Below are 22,092 nucleotides of genomic sequence, written 5' to 3'. Positions count from 1 at the left end.
AGTAATGGTAAGGATGGAACAGTGAATGCTTATGCTATGCCAGGCTCTGTTTTGAGCACTTTACCTGAATTAACCATTTTAACACTCACAACAGTCTTATGAATAGCAACTACCACAACACTCATTTTACAGTTTCGAGTATCAAAGCATGGGAGAGGGGAGTAAAGGAATTTGCCCAAGATCACAAAGCCCCTCAGTGGTAGAGCTGGGGTTGAAACCCAGCAGCCAGGCTCTAGAGACCACGTTCTTAACCTCTGTGCTTGACCACAGCACAGAGGTCAACATGGAAATATTTCACTTTTGCATCTTCCTTAAAATGCATTAAACTTCTACTCAGTGCTGGCTACTGTGCAGTTCAGGGATTAGCTTTACCGCTGTGACTTTTCTGTCCAGAATAAAAAAAAAAAAGTTAACCTTTTAATTTATTTACAAATGTCAACACCAACTTCTCCATATTTCAGAGATTGTTAGATAGATAAAACTAGATGGTATGGCAAAACACTAGTAGTGCTAATTATACAAATGCCATACTTCATTAGCATGTCATTACTTTATATTTGCTGGATTCAAATACATTTACAGAAAATGTGCCATCTTTGTGGCTGTTCAAGGATGAAAGGACTTCTTCAGGAAATGGGTTTTTCTTCACTGCAAGAATACAAGTAAAAGCTGAACAACATAACAGGGATATAGAGGGGAATAAATTAGTTTGTGTACGTGTCTTACAATTTTTAGTCACCCATAGAAATGGTGACTACACCATAGAACTTTATAAATAAGAAAATCCATGCAGTCATATCATTTAGAAGGAACCTTAAAAGGTCTCTAGTGAAATCACCTACTTGAGACTTGAATGGTATTAGAAACATTACAGTGAACATGTCTATAGCACAGACTGTGTGCCCGGAACATTTCTAAGCACTTTACATCTTATAGCAGATCCTTTTTATCCCATGCCACATCCCTAAGCCCTCTTCCCTCTTAATTTCAGCGCAGCTCTAGTGGACAGCTCCACATGATCCACCAGGGTCATCCTTCTTGCACTTATGTTTTTTCTTTTGTTTGTTTCTTTTTTTTTTGGACCAGGGCTTTATCCAAAGCCCCAGAAGGCCACAGCCAGGAAGTGCAGCAGTGTAAGCTTCACTGGGGAATGGAGGGAATATGTCATATATAAATGCTCCACTTCCTGTCCATCCAAGAGAGCCTTCTGAGGTGCATCTATACGGTTTCTTGGAGAGTTCCCAGCATGTCTGTACAGCCACAGAGGAAACCCTTTATTAACTTATCTTCTTTCCATGCCTCACTCCCCCAGCCTCCTGCTCAAGACCTGGGATAACCTGCAGGTAAACTTCACACTCTGCTCTTCAGGAAATATGACTAGATGTATTATTTACCTTGGACCAGATGACAGACGGTTTTGGAATTCCACTTGCTTTGCATGGTAAAGTTACTGGAATGCCTTCAATTGTACTGAGTATCTGCTGCCCATGCTGAATGGTTGGCAGAACTGAAAAGGTAAGTAGGATTTGGAATCTGAGCACCTGTTTTTCCATTTAACATCATTATTTAAAGTTGAACATTTTCAATATAACATTAATGTTTGTAAAAATGAGCAATTATTTAACATTTTATGATAAAAATGTAGGATAATCTCTGTAAAGGAGTGTGCTAAACAAAGACAATAAAGTAGTTATGATCTGAAAAATGAAATAAAAACTTAAAATCAAGTAGTAAGTGATGTCTAATAAGCTGACTTTCCTGACAAAAATAAGAGAGGACTGAAGAAAATTCATTTTGTTTTGCTGGAAACCCAAGATGGAATTGCACTCTAAGAGCTACACATTTAATGTGAATCTCCAATCACTGTCCTTTATTCATTAAGCTGCAATAAGCTGACATAAGCGTACATTCAGAGAAATGGGCTCTTTAGCTACTGCTTATTAAATATCTATCTATACTCAGGAATCACTTAGTGAGCTACTACATTTAACCTAGATAAAAAGATTTGTTTTGTTAAGAAGAATTCAATGGTAAAACTATAGGCCGAGGCGGGTGGATCACGAGGTCAGGAGATCGAGACTATCCTGGCTAACATGGTGAAACCCCGTCTCTACTAAAAATACAAAAAACTAGCCGGGCGTGGTGGCGGGCGCCTGTAGTCTCAGCTACTTGGGAGGCTGAGGCGGGAGAATGGCGTGAACCCAGGAGGCGGAGCTTGCAGTGAGCCGAGATCACGCCACTGCACTCCAGCCTGGGAGACACAGCGAGACTCCGTCTCAAAAAAAAAAAAAAAAAAAAAAAAAAAAAAAAAAAAAGAGTATATTTTTTATTGTATGTATGTATGTATGTATGTATTTTTTTAAGACGGGGTCTTGCTGTGTTACCCAGGCTGGTCTTGAACTCCTGGGCTCACATGATCCTCCTGCCATGGCCTCCAAAAGTGCTGGGATTACAGGCATAAGCCACCATGCCCAGTCAAGTATTTTATGTTTAAAAGACTAAAAGGACTCTAACTCGATATTTTTCAGTAAGGAGAATAACGTATCTTTGACTTTAGAAAGCAACTGAAGAATTAACATGAGTAGAAGCAAAAGGAAAAGAAAAGTGCCCTCCATTCTGTGTAAATCATAATCAGAACCAACTCTCACAAACAGAAATTATCAATACTCAATGTTCTTAAAATGGTGATTTTGATTAAAGAAGCTTGCATATATGAAAGTTCCTAACATAGTGAGAAGAAGACAATAAAAGCCCAATCTATAACATGCATTTCCTTTCCATCCTCTGGAAAGATGAGACTGGAACTGCTCCCAGGAGCTCAATCACTCATCATTTCTCTTCCTTAAAATCAGATTTTTCAAGGATTATCATAACTACTCTGGAGAAGTTTTTTAGAACTAGAGACACCAGAAAACTCAGTGCAAAAACATTCCTTGGGGGGCTTAGATTAGATATGCTACATACTCATATTTTCCTATGGCTGGGTTTACTCTTTAGATAATTTCTTCTTAAAGAATTGGCAGCAAATCCCCAGCCCTAAACAACAATGCCAGGCTACTCTCTAAAGCAAGAAATTTAGTTTTCAGACTAATCATGGGATATTCATCTTTCAACTATGCTGTCAATTTGTGGCAACATGGAATAAGCCATTTTGATACAAACATATTGAGTTTGACAGCAATAAAGAAAAGTGGCAAATTTAGGCAACAGTTTTGAAATCTGTTGACATTTGGGTGTGGAAGAGAAGTTTCTTTTCAGATTGTCAATCTATATAAACCAATATGACAATTAAACTGTTTTGTCATTTTAATTTACATTTATACTTGTATTCATTCATTATTTTAAGAACTGGATTGACAGCCTTTAATGAGTATTCTTAAAAATGGAGACACAGAATGATGAAGGAACGGTCCTGCTAATTAACATAAATACAGAGGTATAGAGAGCTGCTAGGCTGCATCACATCCATCTGCTAAATGGCTGCTAGATTTAGTTAATGGCAAATGGCTGCACTAATTTTTTAACTCTATTGACTAAATTAGTTACTCATTTTGGACTAAAATGGACCAATGAATGCTGTGAAATGATCTCTTAATTTTTAATATTAAAACTGCTTGTATCACAATATACCATATCATTGGTTTGTCGGTATCCTCGCCCCTCTGACAAGAAAGACATCAAAATTAATTCTGTCATTTTTTCAAGTGAAATTCAGCCTCAGAATCCTATTCAACACAATATTCTAGGCAGTCACTAGAAGCCAGATAGGGAGAACATGAGGGCATTTCTACACTAGATTCTCAAACCAGTCTATAAGCACTGTTCAGGAAATCTATGGTCTGGTCTTCTTGAAAAATAGTTACACAACCATATCCAATCTGTCAGTATGCATTTAGTCCTCTAGGTTATAACTAATTTAGTGTTGCTTTAGTATTTCTTCAAAATAATATTTCTTCAAGAATATCTATGGTGATGTTGGTGGATACTTAATGTAAAACTGAGAAAGGTGGAAGAGGCTGTTTAAGAGAAGCAGGCAAAATAGAAGAAAATAGTCTGCATTCAGTGATATTGTCAACAGACCAAACAGAATTGGAAAACTACTGGACTCTCCAATTCACACTCTAAATAAAGAATAAATCAACTACTAAAAATAAGTATTTTGTGCTACTTTCTTCCCTCAGATATTCAGCTCTGTACACGAAGCTATTTTTAATGCAATGGTTTTTTTGTTTTTGATTTTGTTTTTTTTTTTTAAAAAGTAGTGTTGCAGTCTTTAAAGCAAGTATACAAAAAAGTTATGACAATTTCTTAAACTATGAAGCTGTCAATTACTGAGATGTAAAAAGCTGGTTACTGTTAGTCACGAATGGAAAAAGATTGTTTCTGGATTTTCTTATTTGTGACCTTTAAGTTATTTAACATGCAAGAAGATTGGAGCACATGAGGTGACCTTTAGAAAAGCTTAGGTCATTTCTAGCTCAAACACAAAGGGGTCATTAGTAAGGATATGCTTGTTGCACAATCCAAAAAAAAAAAAGGCAATCTGGAGGGTATAATGAGTTCAGCTTGTCTGAAATTAAAATGTATTTTTAAACATAATTCTTTGAGAGCCGAGGTCACTTTTAACAATTAAGAAACCACTTACAAAAGCCCTTGGCCAGACTCAGCTGGTGACTCCCAAGAATGTCTTTTTGTGTACATAAAAAAGGGAAATCTGGAAACAACATTAACAATGTAGATATTGTTCAAGAAATAAGAAATAACAATTAAGAGAGACTGTAATTAGAGGAACAGAGTTATTTGATTAAAATATAGGAACAACTACTTTGTACACAGTTTGAAAACAATAACATTGGGTGTGTCTCTTACCATGCACAACCACAGAGGTAGTTTTGTTATTTGTCCCAGCAACGTTACTGGCCACACAAGTATATTCACCACCATCCTGAAGCTGAACTCTTTCAATATGGAGGCTCCCATCACTGCGCACAGTGATGTAAGGATTTTGGAGCAACTTAAAGGAAAAAAAAAAAAAAGGAAATTTTTATTTAAAAAGAAAGGAGTTGTGAGAGTCAAAAAGAATCTTTTTTTTTTTTAATCGGGTTACTAAAAGTCTATACACAAAATATTTTAATATCCTTAAGTGAAAAATGATGAGCATAAATGTTACCAAGAGTGTGACTGTATAATTTAATCCTGATATACCTCCAAATATTATACCTATTAATATTTATCAGAGAGTTAAGCACAAACTAAAAAAAGAAAGATACAGATATGACTTGCTTAATGTTCCTGTAAATTTTGTCATCAATCAAAATCCAAATTTCACTATAATTTTTACTTTTGGCTTAACTTGTTCTTTTCCAAGAAGGTCTTATTACCACTAGCAAGCCATTTGATATTTTTATTTTGGCACATAGGCCCTTATTTACACCAAGGGAGAAGGACTTAATCTCAACATCCGCCCTTGTTAGGTAACAGATACAAATATTAGTGGACAATATGTGATATATGAATTGTGTCAGGGAAGTCTGGTAATATTTTCAGTTAAGAATGATCGCCTGTAAATCTGTATCATCCACCTACACTGCTTTTTATTTGCATAAAAACCTGAGAAAAAATTAGCAAACCTTGCTTAAAAATAAATGCCCTTGTAGAATGATAGTATTTGAGCACACATGATGGGGTTTCACCATGTTGGCCAGGCTGGTCTCAAACTCCTGACCTCAAGTGATCCATCCACCTTGGCCTCTCAAACTGCTGGGATTACAGGTGTGAATCACCACACCTGGCCCACATTCCTAATTTTCTTGAGTAAGAAGTAAATATACAAAAATATACTTCTTGTATATTTCTTGAGACTCTAATTACAGTCTCTCTTAATTGTTATTTCTTATTTCTTGAACAATACTTGTGTGAAGATACTTGTGTGCTCAAATACTATCATTCTACAAGGGCATTTGTTTTAAGTGAGGTTTGCTATTTTTTCTCAGGTTTTTATGCAAATATGAAATTTTACATCTTCTTAGATGGAGTCAATTCATTTTATTTTTTGAGACGGAGTCTTGCTCTCTCACCCAGGCTGGAGGGCAGTGGCGCGATCTCGGCTCACTGCAACCTCTACCTCCTGGGTTCAGCATATTCACTTCTAATGAGTACTGCAAGAGAGTGAGTCCCAATATTCTGGAAAATGGAAAGAAAAATGCTCTGAACCAGAAGAAAATTTATTTCCATAGATAGCTTATTTACAGAAAAAATTTCATAGAACTGTAAACATTTTTCACATCCTTTCATAAAAAAATTTACACTGAAAAACAATGACAATATATATCTACATTTTTATATAGTTCATAATGAAAGATATGTTTAAAGCTAATAATAATAAAGACTGATATACAAAATGGAAGAATTTTATGGGAATATTAACGTTTAATAATGTACTAAAAAGAAGAGCACAAAAATATTTAAGTGCTATGAAAATAACAATATTTGCTTCAGTTCTTCTATATTCTGAAAAAAGTTCACTAGTGACACTGAATTTAATATAAAATTATGAAAATTACACTATTTCTCCATTTCATTAATGTCAAAATAATATGAATAACAAAAATGTTAATAATAAAGAAAAGCTTTGGTATACTTATAAAAACATATTTTTGTATATTTATTAAATTGATATTTTGGTGACTGGAATACATTACTTGTTACTCAAGAAAATTAGGAATGTGGGCCAGGTGTGGTGATTCACACCTGTAATCCCAGCAGTTTGAGAGGCCAAGGTGGATGGATCACTTGAAGTCAGGAGTTTGAGACCAGCCTGGCCAACGTGGTGAAACCCCATCTCTGCTAAAAAATACAAAAATTAGCTGGCCATGGTGGTAGGCACCTGTAATCCTGCTACTCTGGGGGCTGAGGCATGAGAATCCCTTGAACCTGTGAGGCAGAGGTTGCAGTGAGCCTAGATCCCACTACTGCACTCCAGCCTAGGCGACAGAACAAAACTCCATCTCAAAGGGGGGGAAAAAAAAGAAAAGAAAATTAGGAATTGAATGCATGCATTTAAAATGTTCTTACCATAGCTGAATTCTTAATCCACCGACGTTCTGGAATGGGATTTCCAGCTAACAGAGTACAGGGCAAAGTAAGCTGCTGTCCTTCAATAACATTGGCCACTGAAGGGCTGATTCCAATAAGTGGAGCAACTAAATTAGAGACAGTACAGGCACTTTCAACTCTATTTCACCCAAAAGAAAGGTAAACCACTTTACAGGCCCCAAAGACTATGAGTTATGCTATAAAAATTTGAGTTTTCAGAAACAAAATATTTACATGAAAATGGGTATGATTTTGAAAGTAAAAATTAAAGTCTCCTTCTAAGTAGGGGGAATGCAAAAGGATAGGTAATACATTAGTGTAGAAGTAAAGAAGGTAAAAAGGAATGCTTATGACATGGAAGGCCTGAAATGTCAAGCCAAGATATTTGCAATATATTCAGTAGACAAATGGAGAGTAACTGAAAACGTTTATAAATGGAAAAGTGGAATCATCAGGATCATTTCTGGGGGAAATATTAATCTGAAAACTAAGTACACTAGAAGAAATGGGATCAATAAGGATGCTATTGTAATAGCTCAAGCAAATAATACGAGGTTGACTCTCTTAGATGGAATGGTAAAGGAGTATTGTAAATAAGCCCTTCTCTAAGAATTAATGAATAAATTTAACATAAAGTAAAATCCCTAAGAGATTTTACTTGGAAAATTTATACATAGACAAATGAAGACATATTTTAAAAACTGTGTAAAAGGTTATTAATGAGAAACGTGTACTGACAGATATAAAAACACATTAAATGCTATAATAATTTAAGCAATGTAGTACTATTTCAGAAATAGAATTCTGAGGACTAGACATGGGGACATAAACTTACTATGTGATCAAATGGGTATTTTAGTCAGTGGGAAGATAATATTCAATAATGCATATTGCGTCAAATGTCTTACTACTTGGAAATAAATGATATTATACTTTTACCTATCATACACAAAAATAATTCCATGTTGACTAAAATAACAAATGTAAAAAGGGAATCAGAAAAGACTACGACTCTAATATGTGTGTGTGTGTGTGTGTGTGTGTGTGCGTGTGCATGTGTGTATTCATATTTAGATTTAAAACAATTTATTTATATTGCCCTTCATTTTGGAGCAGATAATCTCTAAGGTTATTTCCAGGACTAACATTCTAAGAAATATGAAATGTGGTAGGGAAGGGAAGGTTGGTCTAGTAATTAGTTATTTATCCTTTTTTTTTAAGTGGCACAGGCAAGAGATGACATAGTAAAAGAAGTCTGATGATTTTGAAGACCGTGGTATGTAGACATTCAATTGTTCTTACCAAGTCCGGTCACTGTTATTGTTGTCTCTGACTGGATCTTCCCAAACTGGTTTTCAGCTTCACAAATATAGGTTCCTTTATCGCTTGCCCATAAGTCTAAAAGGAAGAACTCATTTACTCATCCAATACCATCTATGGAGCATTAACTACGTGCCAGAAACAGTGCTGAGATCTGTGGATGGAAAGTGTGCACTGCCTTCTGGTAGAGGAGGGGACATACACAGAAACCATCAGTCACACCACAGTGAAATAAGTACTAACAAAGAGTTTCAGACAGTGAGTTCTGGAAACAGAGACAGAAGTGACTGCATGAAGGCGATTGGAGAAGGATTCACATTGAGGTAATATCTGAGTGAGTAGAATAGAGGAAGGGCAGTCCAAATCTAATAGATTACAAAAGCAAGAGCATGACTAGAAAAATCATGGCCCGTACAAAGAATGGAAAGCTGCACCATCAATGAACTCTGCACCACCACCCTGTTAGAAGCTTGCAGGGGAGATTTTTTAGTTGATGCAATGACTGGAGAAGTCTGCTGGCATTCAGTGGGTAAAAACTAGAGAGACGATACATGGGGCAGATTCGCAAAGAAACAATTTTCCCAAGTCCAGCACGATTTTGAAGCTCCAACTGAACTGTGTGTATTTCATAACTTTGTTTGTAACTACATGAGTCTACAATCTAATTCTGTATGCACAGAAGGCAGAACTTTAATAATAACTGCACATCATCTTAGAAAATCACTTCACCAGCTTGGAGTTTTTGAGTCATCAATCCTATACTCCTGCGTGAGCCTGCATTTGAGCTATTGAATTCATAATGATGTCACATAAATGTATCTTCATATTGTGTAGACAATGCCAGAGTATTTACATAATGAAATATACATTATTTTAATATAAATTACTTTCCCTCATTTTTCATTTGTATGTGTTAGATATTAACATAATTTTTTATGTAGTTAGATCAAATATATAAAATTTTTCCAGATAATAAAATGATATTACAAAATATTTGTAATTAAAGAGGGTATTGGAGCCATGAGGATGGGGACTACTGAGCTATAGGCTGTGTGGGGATAGTCAGGAGACTGAAGTTGAAGAGGTGGGCTGGTACCTTCTCAAGAGCATGGCTTTGTCTTGTGAGCAATCAGGAAGGAAGGAGAGAATTTTAAATAGGGGAATGAGTGTAACCTTGTAAATATATGACCCAAAATAAGCAGTTTAATCTATTGATAAGATTTGAACAGAGAGAAGTACAGCTTTCCAGTATGAATAGTTCCATATTATCTCAGATAAAGAACCATGACAAAGATTCCACTCCTCTGCTAACCATATGCATCTAATTGTAGAACTGCATCTGGTAAACTAAGTCAGCATCCACTCTAAATAGCAGACACTCATTTGGAAATAAAAATTCAGCAAACCACCCGATTAATAAATCATACATTAGTTCTACCCAGGATATTTTTTGTATTCCGAATTCTTGGGCTAATTTGTGCAGAAAAACAACATACCATGAGAACCAAGTTTCTAATCACTAATTTCCTTTCAGACAAATTAATTTTGACAATTAGGCAACTGTTGCTCAAGATATTGAGCTCTTTTATTCTTCCTTTCCTTTCATCTCCTTTAATTAATTTGTTTTCAGGTCTCACTTTTTATCATCATCACTGATGATGTTTCTCATCATCACTCTTTGAGCTTTTCAATGTTCCCTTTCTCTCATCTCTCTTCCTACCTTGTAGCAGTGTTGTTCTGAAACAGTACTTTCATGTACCTTTTCCTGCCTATCAAACTTGAAATGGGGCTCTCTAACTTCTAGCTCATCAAATCCATTTTTTTCACCTGGACATTCAAGTCATGCACAATCTGACCCAATCTGATGTGTGTTTCCCAGTAGCTCCTTTTATGGGCATCCACTCAGAGAACAGACTGCAAACTACCTGGGTGAGGGACTCTATATCTGACTCTGTCCACCATAGAGTTCACCACAGAGCTGAACACTGAAGCACTTGTTAGTAGACAATGTAATTGATATCTAGAAGTTTAAGTGGCCAATGTACATTTAATACTGTTAATAAACTTGGGCCAGGCATGGTGGTTCACAACTGTAATCCCAGTACTTTGGGAAGACGAGGTGGGTGGATCATTTGAAGTCAAGAGTTCGAGACCACCCTGGCCAACATGGTAAAACCCATCTCTACCAAAAATACAAAAATTAGCTGGGTGTGGTGGTTCACACCTGTAATCCCAGTTACTCGGGAGGCTGAAGAAGGAGAACTGCTTGAACCTGCGAGGTGGAGTTTGCAGTGAGCCAAGTTCATGCCACCGCACTCCAGCCTGGGCAACAGAATGAGAACATGTGCCCACCCAAAATATAAAAACAAAATAATTAACTTAGCAGTAACTGATTGAAAGCTTTCTATAAAATACCCCAAACATCCCATTATTTTTAAAAATGCAATTCATTATCTAAATGCTTTTCCTCCTCTGGTAACACCATGCAATTATTCTTAGCATTATTTGAAAAAATAGAAGGTGCTTCCAAATATCTGAATACTGAATAGCTTATAAAATATTTAGATGAGAAAGTATTTGGCTTTTGTGGGGGTGGCAGGGATCTTTTGCTTCAGGCAGATACAGCTTTTAATAAAGGAGTTTCCAACGCATCCCTATGTTGTTATGTACTGTTGGACAAAATAAGTAAACTAATAGTAATATTTTACCTTTCTATACAACAATTGTTTCAAGAATCAAGGTAATGTGACCACTTATCTATGTAGAGGCTCAGGTGACTCTATTTGCAATAAGAAATGGTAAGGGATGAAGAAGTCATATTGTTTCATGAGCCTTTACGATAAATTAATGACATACATTTGAATAAAATATAACTCATTTATGATAATTCCCAAATATAAAATGCCAGTACTATTTCAAAGTAAAATGCAATGAACATAAAATGTGTTGGCAAGATTAATATATTATTTTAAATAGCAATACCTATGTATAAAACATAAATGTACAATATAAAAGTACATATTCATACAAAATATATTTCCTTCAACCTACTTAAAATAAAGAGAGCTCCTGTTCTTAGTTGGCTGATGGAACTAACTGAAAAAGGTCTTGAGAAAATCGGCATGTTGTCTAATCTTCGCCATTTGATTGTTGGTTCTGGATAACCCTGAACGTAACAAGGTAATGTCACATTTGAGCCAATTTCCATAGATACGTCAGCAGGTTCTTGTATGAAAACTGGAGGTGCTGGAAGATATTACAAACAACAAAAAAGTCATTGGTATATTATCCAGGTATATTAAACATAAACTTAAATATTAAACTGTCAACTGATTTAATTTGAATTATTGTTCATATTATATTGTAAATTTACCCCGTTGATATTCCTCTCTTACATAAAAACAGTGAGTGTTTCTTTTTTGCTTTATAAATGAAGAGAGACACTTAGAAGCCCAACCATTTCCTTAAAGTGATAGATGATAAAAAGAGTAGGAGTTCAAATTATAATTACCTTAAATAAAGAGAACGTTTCATTCTAAAAATTTGTTTTCGATTTTAGTTTCTGTCAAATTGCTCAAACTTTAAGACTCTCTTATACATAAGTGGGCCTTATAATAAGATATTTTTGACACTTTCCATAACTTGCTCCTTTGGTTGAATTTTTAAATTAATTTATACCAGAGTTCATTCTTTCATAATCACTATATAACAAGCTAACACTGTTTACTCCTAAATTATATCCTTGTTCAAGATCATATTCTTGCTTCTCATACCTTTCACATTTTTGAATTAGAGAAATTTAAATTTGAGAATAAATAATACAAATTAAAGTAACAGAATGTAGTATTTGATAAAAAAGAGAATAGGGAGAGTTTAATGTCTTAGACAGAATTAAGAAATGATTCAGAAACTATAAAAAGTATAGATAAGAGGCTACAGATATCCACATAATTCAGGTAACCACAGAGATCAGGGAGGAAGACATAGAAATACATCAGAGGCACATCTTGGCAAACATAGGAATCCTGTTTAGGGAGGATACTGTCAGCAAGTTCAAATAGATGAGGCTCTCAATACATCCTGGAAACTTATGGGTGATGAGACATCAGGTAAGGAGAACTACAGAGGGTACTTCTGGAGGCAATGGATGAAACCTGCTCATACAGGACTCTAAGAGGTGTACCCTAGGGAAGGCTCCTTGATAAAGTCAAGGTTAAATCTTGGTTAGAAGTGATAATTATCACTTACAGAGTCAGAGGTTGTGTTAAGTGCTGTCCATCATTTATCTCATTTAATCTTCACAATATCTCTATGGGGTAGATATTGTTATTACTCTGATGTTATAGATGAAGAAACTGAAACACAGATAGCTAATTTGCTAAGTGTCACATGGAGTTGAATTACGGAAGCAGGATTAAAAGCCAAGTCAATTCAACTTTGGAGTCACCATTCTTTGCTATTATATTAACTTCCCCTTTTCTATGGCTTCTCACAACTACTCATAGTCATACTAGTTAGCAGGCTCATAAATATTCTTACAGAGATCACTTGTCTTCCCATGGGAATTCTGGATTTGATGTACAGTTGTCTCTTCAGCAGCATTAGTGGTTTTTAGCATAGGTTAAAGAACCTCCTCCAACTCTGCAGCCTCATCTCCTATTATTTCCCCTTATAAATGTTACTACCAGGGCAATCAGCATCCCTTGTTCTTCTCCAAACAAGGACTGACCTTTCTCTTATCAGTACCTTGTTATTACCAACTCCCATAAGTGTAATGTCTGCTATTGATCTCTAGCTGTTGAAATATTGGCAATCTTTTAATCTGGTTTAAAAGGCCCCCTCCTCTATGACGCCATCTCTTACCAGTTGAGATGAGCATGATTTCTTCCCTCTCTAAAGTTTCAGAGAACTCACTCTCTACCATTCTCATAGCAATCACCACATTCAACCTGTTGTTATACTATGTTTGTTTTTTATTTCCTAGAGAGTTTATATTTGTAACCGTATTTTTATCTTTTACAGCAGCTAACATAGTACTTTGTGCGTTATTCATGGCCACTGGATATTTGTGAATGAATTTTTGAATCAGTATGACAACACTTCAGTAATAACCCAGTGTGTGTTTGTGTGTGTGTGTGTCTGGTGCATAAGTGTATATAACAACCTTGACCCAGTACATTGAACTTTCACATGGCAATTTCAGAAGCCCTCTTATTTATTTATTGAACCCAAACAAATTAAATTAGGTTAAATACCACAATTGAACAATATGATTTTATAAATAAATGGTGTATCAGTGTTTATATTTTTCTTAATCCATCTATATGGGAATTTGACTTATAAAAATAATAGGCAAAATAAACATATTTCAAACATAGTTAATAGAATAGCTCATAGCTTGCTTATTCTAAGTGATATGGTTTGGATCTGTGTCTCTGCCCAAATCTCATGTCGAATTGTAATCCCCAATTTTGGAGGAGGGACCTGGTGGGAGGTGATTGGATCATGGGGGCAGATTGCCCCCTTGATGTTCTCGGGATAGTGAGTGAATTCTCATGAGATCTGGTGATTTAAAAGTGTGTAGCACCTCCGCCTTTGCTCTATTCCTTCTGCTCTGGCCATGTAAGATGTGCCTGCTTCCCTTTTGCCTTCTGCCATGATTTTAAGTTTCCTGAGTCCTCCCTAGCCATGCCTTCTGTGGAGCCTGCAGAACGGTGAACCAATTAAACCTCTTTTCTTCATAAATTACCCAGTCTTTGGGATTTCTTTATAGCAGTGTGAGAACAGACTAATATACAAAGTGTCTAAGACCTAGTTACTTTTCTCTGGATAAATGGAAGTCATTTATTCTAAAGCAGGTGGCTGTTCTGAAAAATGGAAGTTAAGTTTAAAAGTTTCCAGATACGTTAGGCTCAGAGTATGGGCAGGTAAATGCAGTGATGGACAGAAAATAAATTCCAGAACAGCATGAAGATATGCAGAAGCCTGGAATCAACCAAGTACTTGGAAGAAAACCCAGTTTACTGACACATTACAACACAGGCATCAGTGAAAATGATGGCAGATTTCAATTTTCAGAACTAAGAAAGCCAAGAGCAAACTGGAATAAAAAAGGGTAAGCAAACCTCAACCTGTACCAACAAAACTCAATTAAGACCGGAGAAGTCATCCGTCATAAAAGCAGCTTTGAGAACAGCATCATGCACAAAACAAGCACAAGGTCAAAGAATATATGTACTGGTATCACAAAACAACGCAAATGAGAATACCAGGCACTAGGTAAGCAGCCAAGGCAGCATCAATGGCAAGCAAACCTCAAAAATGAAGCAACTCCTAACACAGCCAAGCAGCTTTTTAAATACTTCCTACTCCTGAATGTAGCCAACATGAACTCCAAGTGAATTACAGTGGGTAGATGGTAAATACATTAATGAAACTAAGGGAAAGGAGAACAGCAGTGAGTGTACTACCATGTATGGTGCTTCTACAGAGGAGGCTGTTTGCTTAGAGAGGTGAAGAGCACACTAAGTGGCTTCAAATGGCAACTCTAAGCTTGAGAAAATGATTTTACCTCCTCCAGTTAAAATATCCCTATCAACAAGAAAGGCATAACATTTCCTACCTTATGTTGTTAAAAGAGATGATCTTTACTAATCATTTAGTATATAATAATCATTCAGATATAAACTTTCATTAAAAATATTGTAAGGCCGGGCGCAGTGGCTCAAGCCTGTAATCCCAGCACTTTGGGAGGCCGAGACGGGCGGATCATGAGGTCAGGAGATCAAGACCATCCTGGCTAATACAGTGAAACCCCGTCTCTACTAAAAAATACAAAAAACTAGCTGGGCGAGGTGGTGGGCGCCTGTAGTCCCAGCTACTCGGGAGGCTGAGGCAGGAGAATGGCGTGAACCCGGGAGGCGGAGCTTGCAGTGAGCTGAGATCCGGCCACTGCACTCCAGCCTGGGTGGCATAGCAAGACTCCATCTCAAAAAAAAAATAAATAAATAAAAAATAAAAAAATTGTAGAGTTAACTTACTCTCAACTGCAGTTTAATATATCTAGGTTAATTTCTGTGGTTAGTTTAATGTATCAATGGTTAATTTCAATTTTGGCTTCTTCTTCATAGAGTCTGTTAGGATGATGTTTGATCCTCTGAGATCCTAAGTATTTGTTTGCAAGCATCTTGAGATCTGCACAGGGTTAATGCCACAGTATAACTTTTCTGTAACTTACATATAGATATGGTTGTGTACACACATTATTCTGCAAATACAAAAATCAGAAACAGATTGACCATCTTGCTCCAAAAATTATTCCATAAAATTATTCTAGTTCCCTTAGGGACAATTAAATATATGTACTCCATATGGTGACTCTTGCATTATTTTAGTCAGAGATTTTCTTTCCTAAAATGACTGGACACATTGTTTTGGTTCCACCAAACCACAAAGCATGAAACCACAGTCTAAGACTCAAACCCTGTGTGGTATGGAATGCTACAAATAAAATCACTGCTAAGCCAACTTTTTGTTTGATGTAGCCAGTCCTCTTTCCTTCCAAATGACTTCACAATTCACTATCCCTTTTTACAAAGGATAAAAATCATTGGTAACTTTCCCTGTTGACCTGAAATGTCCATAATTTAAAACCATGATAATAAGTAATAGAAAAAAGGGCATTCACTACAAGAAGCTAGAACTCAAAAATCATATTAAATAGCCTTTTCATTATTTTTTTGATCTAGTATTGTTGATATGAAGTAATATGCCCACAAAAACAACCTGAAAGTTCAAATGATATGGATAAAAGCATGTTTTTCTTCCTAAGTCATAAGCTACTTAAATTTATGCCCAATGGTTTTGGAACTCAAATGAACAATTTTATGCACTACTAAGCTTAATACTTAACTTGTGTCAAGCCCTTTCTTTAAAAAGTTAAGCTGAAACAGTGACTTTCACATTAAAATCCCAATGCTTAATCTTAAATACTAAGCTGTTGTTATATAGGCATTTCCATATGATTTTTCAAGGTTCAAAGAATCATAATGGCCACTTAAGGTGTGAAGTTAATATTCATTTACATGATACATGTTTCATTAAACAGCTTTAGGGGAACAGCAATAGCAGCTGATATGCTAGGTGTATGTTATGATGATATCTCGTTTTATCTTTACAACCAACCAATGAGGTAGGTACCACTTAGATCATTATTTTATAGATGAGAAAAGTTAGGCAGAAAACCCATTCTCTGTCAGAGTCCACCACTTACTTAACCACTATATAAGTTCTGGGGAAAGTTTTGATTTCATGTGTGTTTACCTTTAAACCTAATAGTGATAACTGTAATTATCACTACAACTGTGATTTGCATGGTTCTTGGCATTTACATATTACATCTGCTAGAATATGTAACCACAGTGTGATGTGAACAGACAAGGTCTATTCAACCTTTGTTATTCAAGAAAACAAGCTGAAGGTCAAAGAATATATGTACTGGTATCACAAAACAAGGCAAATGAGAAGACCAGGCAGTAGGTAAGAAGCTAAGGTAGCATCGATGACAAGCAAACCTCAAAAATGAAGCAACTCCTAACATTGTGAGCTACAATGAGAAAGATCTAACAGCGAATATGGTAATAGTTAATGCAAAACAGAAACATGAATGGTACTGACTTTAATACTAAGTTTTTTGGCAATTGTGAACAATGGTCAAGGTTACAATAAACAAATAATTTGGCTTATGTTGATGGTTCTGTCAGGACAATTACTGGAATAAAAGTTGAAAAAGCCATTGTTTTAGAAAGGGTCACGGGGAATGAAGATTTCGAGTATAAGTGAAGATAAAACAAAATTCACTTCTGTTCAAGAAATAAAGTATAAATATGAAACATTTGTTAGGATGTTTCCTAATCCAATGCAAGTCACCCCAGTACAGATAGCGTGAACCCTTATATGGTGTATCACTGGACAGAAGAAGGAATCTGGAAATTCCAGAAGCTAAAAGGGATTATCAAGAAGGCAGCAAGTAAGCAAAGAAGCCTGTGCAAAAGATTCTTAGGATTTCTACAAACTTTCAGAGGACTGAGGGTGCAATTACCTTTTTGCTGGGAAAAATTACTGAAACTGTTTCTTCTTCTAGAGCTAGACAAGTCTAACAGAATGTTGAATAAACATAAAATATCTGTGCAGGAAGGAGGTAGAAGGAGAACTAGAAAATGTTGAGAATTAAAATGTTGTACTCAGTATATTTCTTGTAAACAAGAATTCTCTATGTAGTGACCCTCTTTATTTGGGCCTTATATTTCTAAAAGCTTTACTGTGTTTTACATCCTGCTGGCTAGTAGATTCAGAGCTACCCTCCACCCAAAGGTTCCAATCTTATTTTCAAGGCATTTTTCTTAATAACCACAGAGTTTAGTCATGGTTCAAACACGTCTTACAGTGTCCTAGACAGATTCTATAGTGGTCTTTGTGGTCATTTCCAGCTTTGTTGATTCTCCCCCAGAGCATAATCACTAAGAATGCAGAGTGTTCACCAGACAGCTCAGGGGCAAGGGGATCATAAAAGATCCCAGAAAGCAAAAATTTAGCTTACACCAAACAAATATCAAGTTTAGCAGGGCATAATTTTCATTGATAGACTTAAAACAGTAGAACTAAAATGTTTTGTGTTACTGTATTCTAAGAAAAACAAAAAGCATTTTCTTTACAGTTCTAACTTTGGCTTTACAAAAACAGTCTGGCATGAATAATATCATCATATACAAGTGAAAATATAGGAAAATTGAATGCAATGTCGTATTTTATAAGTTCTAAGTGACACAAATGTTAAATTGTCTTAAAAATTAAATGCCAGATTACATTTCATACAAAGTGAACTCTGTTATATCTGACCACAATGTGAAGGTATTTATTCTTTAAGAGAGACATTAGGTAGACAAAAAGAAGGGAGGACCGGCCGGGCGCGGTGGCTCAAGCCTGTAATCCCAGCACTTTGGGAGGCCGAGACGGGCGGATCACGAGGTCAGGAGATCGAGACCATCCTGGCTAACACGGTGAAACCCCATCTCTACTAAAAAATACAAAAAACTAGCCGGGCGAGGTGGCGGGCGCCTGTAGTCCCAGCTACTCAGGAGGCTGAGGCAGGAGAATGGCGTAAACCCGGGAGGTGGAGCTTGCAGTGAGCTGAGATCCGGCCACTGCACCCCAGCCTGGGCGACAGAGCAAGACTCCGTCTCAAAAAAAAAAAAAAAAAAAAAAAAAAAAAAGAAGGGAGGACCAAACTTCTTGAGTAACCCATATATTGGTTGCCTTGCATGCACTGTATCTTCATTTTATGATTGACATGTTTTTGTAGTACTTTATTTTATACACTGAAGAGTAATTACTATTGGATTTTTTTTAAGTAAAAGCACAATCTGATACCTTTGCTGTCATCAACATCTTCAAACTGTGGTCTAGGGCCAAAGTAGAATTGCTGGCCTCCAAATGTTGATACTTAGAAATTTGGTGGCAGAATGGATGACTCTTGGTAGGGAAATGGCAACTTGAGTTCAAATATCCAGGTTCTGCCCCTCCCTAACTCTGTAACCCTGATCAAGTTGCTTAGCCTTTATAAGCCTCAGTTTCCTTATCTATAAAAAGGAGATAATTTTAGGATCTCTCCATATAAAAGTTTTTGACATAGCAAATGGTACATAGAAAGTGGCCCGGTGCAGTGGCTCACGCTTGTAATCTCAGCACTTTGGGAGGCTGAGGCAGGTGGATCACGAGGTCAGGAGTTCAAGACCAGCCTGGCCAACATGGTGAAACCCTGCCTCTACTAAAAATAGAAAAAAAAAAAGCTGGGCATGGTGGCAGGCGCCTGCAATATCAACTACTCAGGAGGCTGAGGCAGGAGAATTGCTTGAACATGGGGTGCAGAGGTTACAGTGAGCCGAGATAGCACCACTGCACTCCAGCCTGGGTGAGAGTGAGACTCTGTATCAAAAAAAAAAAAAAAAAAGAAAGAAAGAAAGCACCTTGTAAATGCCAACTACTGTTATGATATTAATCTGAAATACACCCTCTAATTTTGCCATTCTGATGAATAATTCTACCAAATCATTTCAAGGTTATTAAACATGAAAAATAACAGATCAATTTCAAAACAAATTGGCCTGTAAGATCTGGAGGCTTACAGCCAACATCCAGAGTTATCTTGCCAGTTGCTCTTCCAGCCTCATTGATGGCTACACAGGTATAATCACCAGCATCCAGATCTTGTGTTTCTTGAATCTTCAAAAGTCCCAAGAGAGGGTCAATAACGAGGAATGTTGAGGGCCTCAACTCAAGATCTCCTAGGTCAAAACAAAGGGGAGAATATTAAATACTAAAGTATTAAAATTGTTTATGCAGTTATTGGTTTAATTTCAAAACTTCTGAATAAAGTTGATTGCAAAGTTTTTAAACACCAGTGTTTGGCACAACAAAGACACTTTCTACAGTCTAAAATCCAGACCTGTAATAAACTGTGTATGAATATTTTCTATTTATATCTGTATGTGCAACTAAATAAAAAATAAGGAGCTCTTTGAAGCTAGAACTGGGAAAGCCTGGGAGTCACAACCAAGGCTTAGGTAAGAAGGGAGTGCGGAAATGAAGGTTGAAAGGAGGTTTCTACCATCTTTGTGGCAGGATGCATTTGGTTACTCAGTAGATGTTTTGAGAGACCAGAGGAATTTTATTTCAGCTAATGACCAGTGCCTTGAATTTCCCGAGAATGACTTTTATTTGAAGGCAGAAGATGCCTCAACAAAGCTATGATTTATGTTAGGCTTTTCCTTATGCTCCCCCTCCTCCTCCTCCAGGGCATCTCCTTTCCAAAGAATGGAATTAATCAGGATGACCACTATCATAAAAAAATACATAGTACTGTACATAATACTGGATGTTTAGTGCCAGCTCAGTGTCCACATCTCTTTTGTTTGTTTTTGTAAAGGGTGACATCAAACATGTCAGGATCTTAAAAACTTCCAGGAGCTTTGAGAGCCATTGTTCTTAGAGTTTCATAGTATTCCCAGATGTCAAGCCTGAAAAGGTATTCTCCAAAATGTCATACACCAGCCATCTGACCTTGGCCTGAGGACCATGGAAGTAACTGTCTTAGCTTCTAAGAAGCAAACACAACTCAGGAGCTAGTACTAAAATTCTCTAGGACACTGCAAACAGCAATAGTCAACAGACTCGGGGCAACAAATGGACAATTCCCTTTCCATTTATGTAATTTTCAAAGGCAAGGAGGTCACGAGAGGTCTAAATTTGAAAAAAAAAAATTACATCAGCAACCAACTGTCAGTGCCTAAAACAAAGTATTTTTCAGCATTCCAATATTTAAAACCTCAATCATCCTTTTAAGCTGCTACTACATACCACGTGAAAATGAGAGCAGTAACTAAAGCTGTGTTGATGTGCCTCTGAGAAATTTTTATAAATAAAAGCAGATGATGTTGACATAAACTTTCCTCACACCATGGGAGGATGCAATGTGACCCCACTGTTCATCAACTATTAAAATGTTTGGACTAAAATGCATTCAGATTTTTGAAATTTACTTTTCCCTTATATATCTTCTGTAAGTGTCAGAGGACATTAACAGGATAAAGACCTTTTTTTTCTAGTAGCTTTCTATCAGAATAAAAATGTTTAAAGAATAGCAGTCAAGAAACAAAATATAAACTGGAAAACATTAGTTCAATTAAGTTTCTATTTTAATCACATTTTGATAGATTCTCCTTTCCTGATTTCTACTGAAAAGTTACTCATCAAATTATTGAGGAGCTATAAATACAGAACCTTTCAGATGGAAGTAAAATAGTGATTAGTTACTTTTTTTTTCTTTTTTTTTTTTTTTTGAGATGGAGTCTTACTCTGTCCACGAGGTTGGAGTCCAGTGGCACAATCTCAGCTCACTGCAAGCTCCGCCTCCTGGGTTCATGCCATTTTCCTGCCCCAGCCTCCTGAGTAACAGGGACTACAGGTGCCCGCCACCACGTCCGGCTAATTTTTTTGCATTTTTTAGCAGAGACGGGGTTTCACTGTGATAGCCAGGATGGTCTTGATCTCCTGACCTCATGATCCGCCCACGTCAGCCTCCCAAAATGCTGGGATTACAGGCGTGAGCCACCACGCCCGGCCTATTTACTTTTAATATTAGGTAAGACCAGAAGAATCTTATACATAGTAAAATATATAAACTTTACTGACAATATATTCTAGGATTAACAGTCATTACCATTGAGGAGAGTTCTCTTTTTGCTGTAGTTTAAATTCAATCCTGGCTTCTGTGGATATAAAGACTAAAGGACAGGGGCCGGGCGCGGTGGCTCAAGCCTGTAATCCCAGCACTTTGGGAGGCCGAGACGGGCGGATCACGAGGTCAGGAGATCGAGACCATCCTGGCTAACACGGTGAAACCCCGTCTCTACTAAAAAATACAAAAAAACTAGCCGGGCGAAGTGGCGGGCGCCTGTGGTCCCAGCTACTCGGGAGGCTGAGGCAGGAGAATGGCGTAAACCCGGGAGGTGGAGCTTGCAGTGAGCTGAGATCCGGCCACTGCACTCCAGCCTGGGCGACAGAGCCAGACTCAGTCTCAAAAAAAAAAAAAAAAAAAGACTAAAGGACAGATCATTATCT

The 22,092-nt window shown here is 36.8% G+C and overlaps 1 protein-coding gene across 3 annotated transcripts in view; it reads right to left on the bottom strand.

Moving 5' to 3' along the window:
* Positions 1-22,092, bottom strand: part of HMCN1 (hemicentin 1) — a 455,102-nt gene that overhangs the window by 210,378 nt on the left and 222,632 nt on the right. For all 3 annotated transcript variants that reach the window (XM_015121897.3, XM_015121910.3, XM_028851450.2), the window contains 6 exons: positions 19,599-19,757; positions 11,467-11,661; positions 8,398-8,493; positions 7,075-7,202; positions 4,870-5,014; positions 1,395-1,507 (listed from right to left, as the gene is read on the bottom strand). In XM_015121897.3, the coding sequence (XP_014977383.3) occupies positions 1,395-1,507; positions 4,870-5,014; positions 7,075-7,202; positions 8,398-8,493; positions 11,467-11,661; positions 19,599-19,757 (836 nt within the window). The remainder of the gene's footprint in view (positions 1-1,394; positions 1,508-4,869; positions 5,015-7,074; positions 7,203-8,397; positions 8,494-11,466; positions 11,662-19,598; positions 19,758-22,092) is intronic.

Source organism: Macaca mulatta, chromosome 1 (assembly GCF_049350105.2).
Source record: "Macaca mulatta isolate MMU2019108-1 chromosome 1, T2T-MMU8v2.0, whole genome shotgun sequence".
Classification (NCBI taxonomy): domain Eukaryota; kingdom Metazoa; phylum Chordata; class Mammalia; order Primates; family Cercopithecidae; genus Macaca; species Macaca mulatta.
This window is presented reverse-complemented; position numbering and strand designations above follow the sequence as displayed.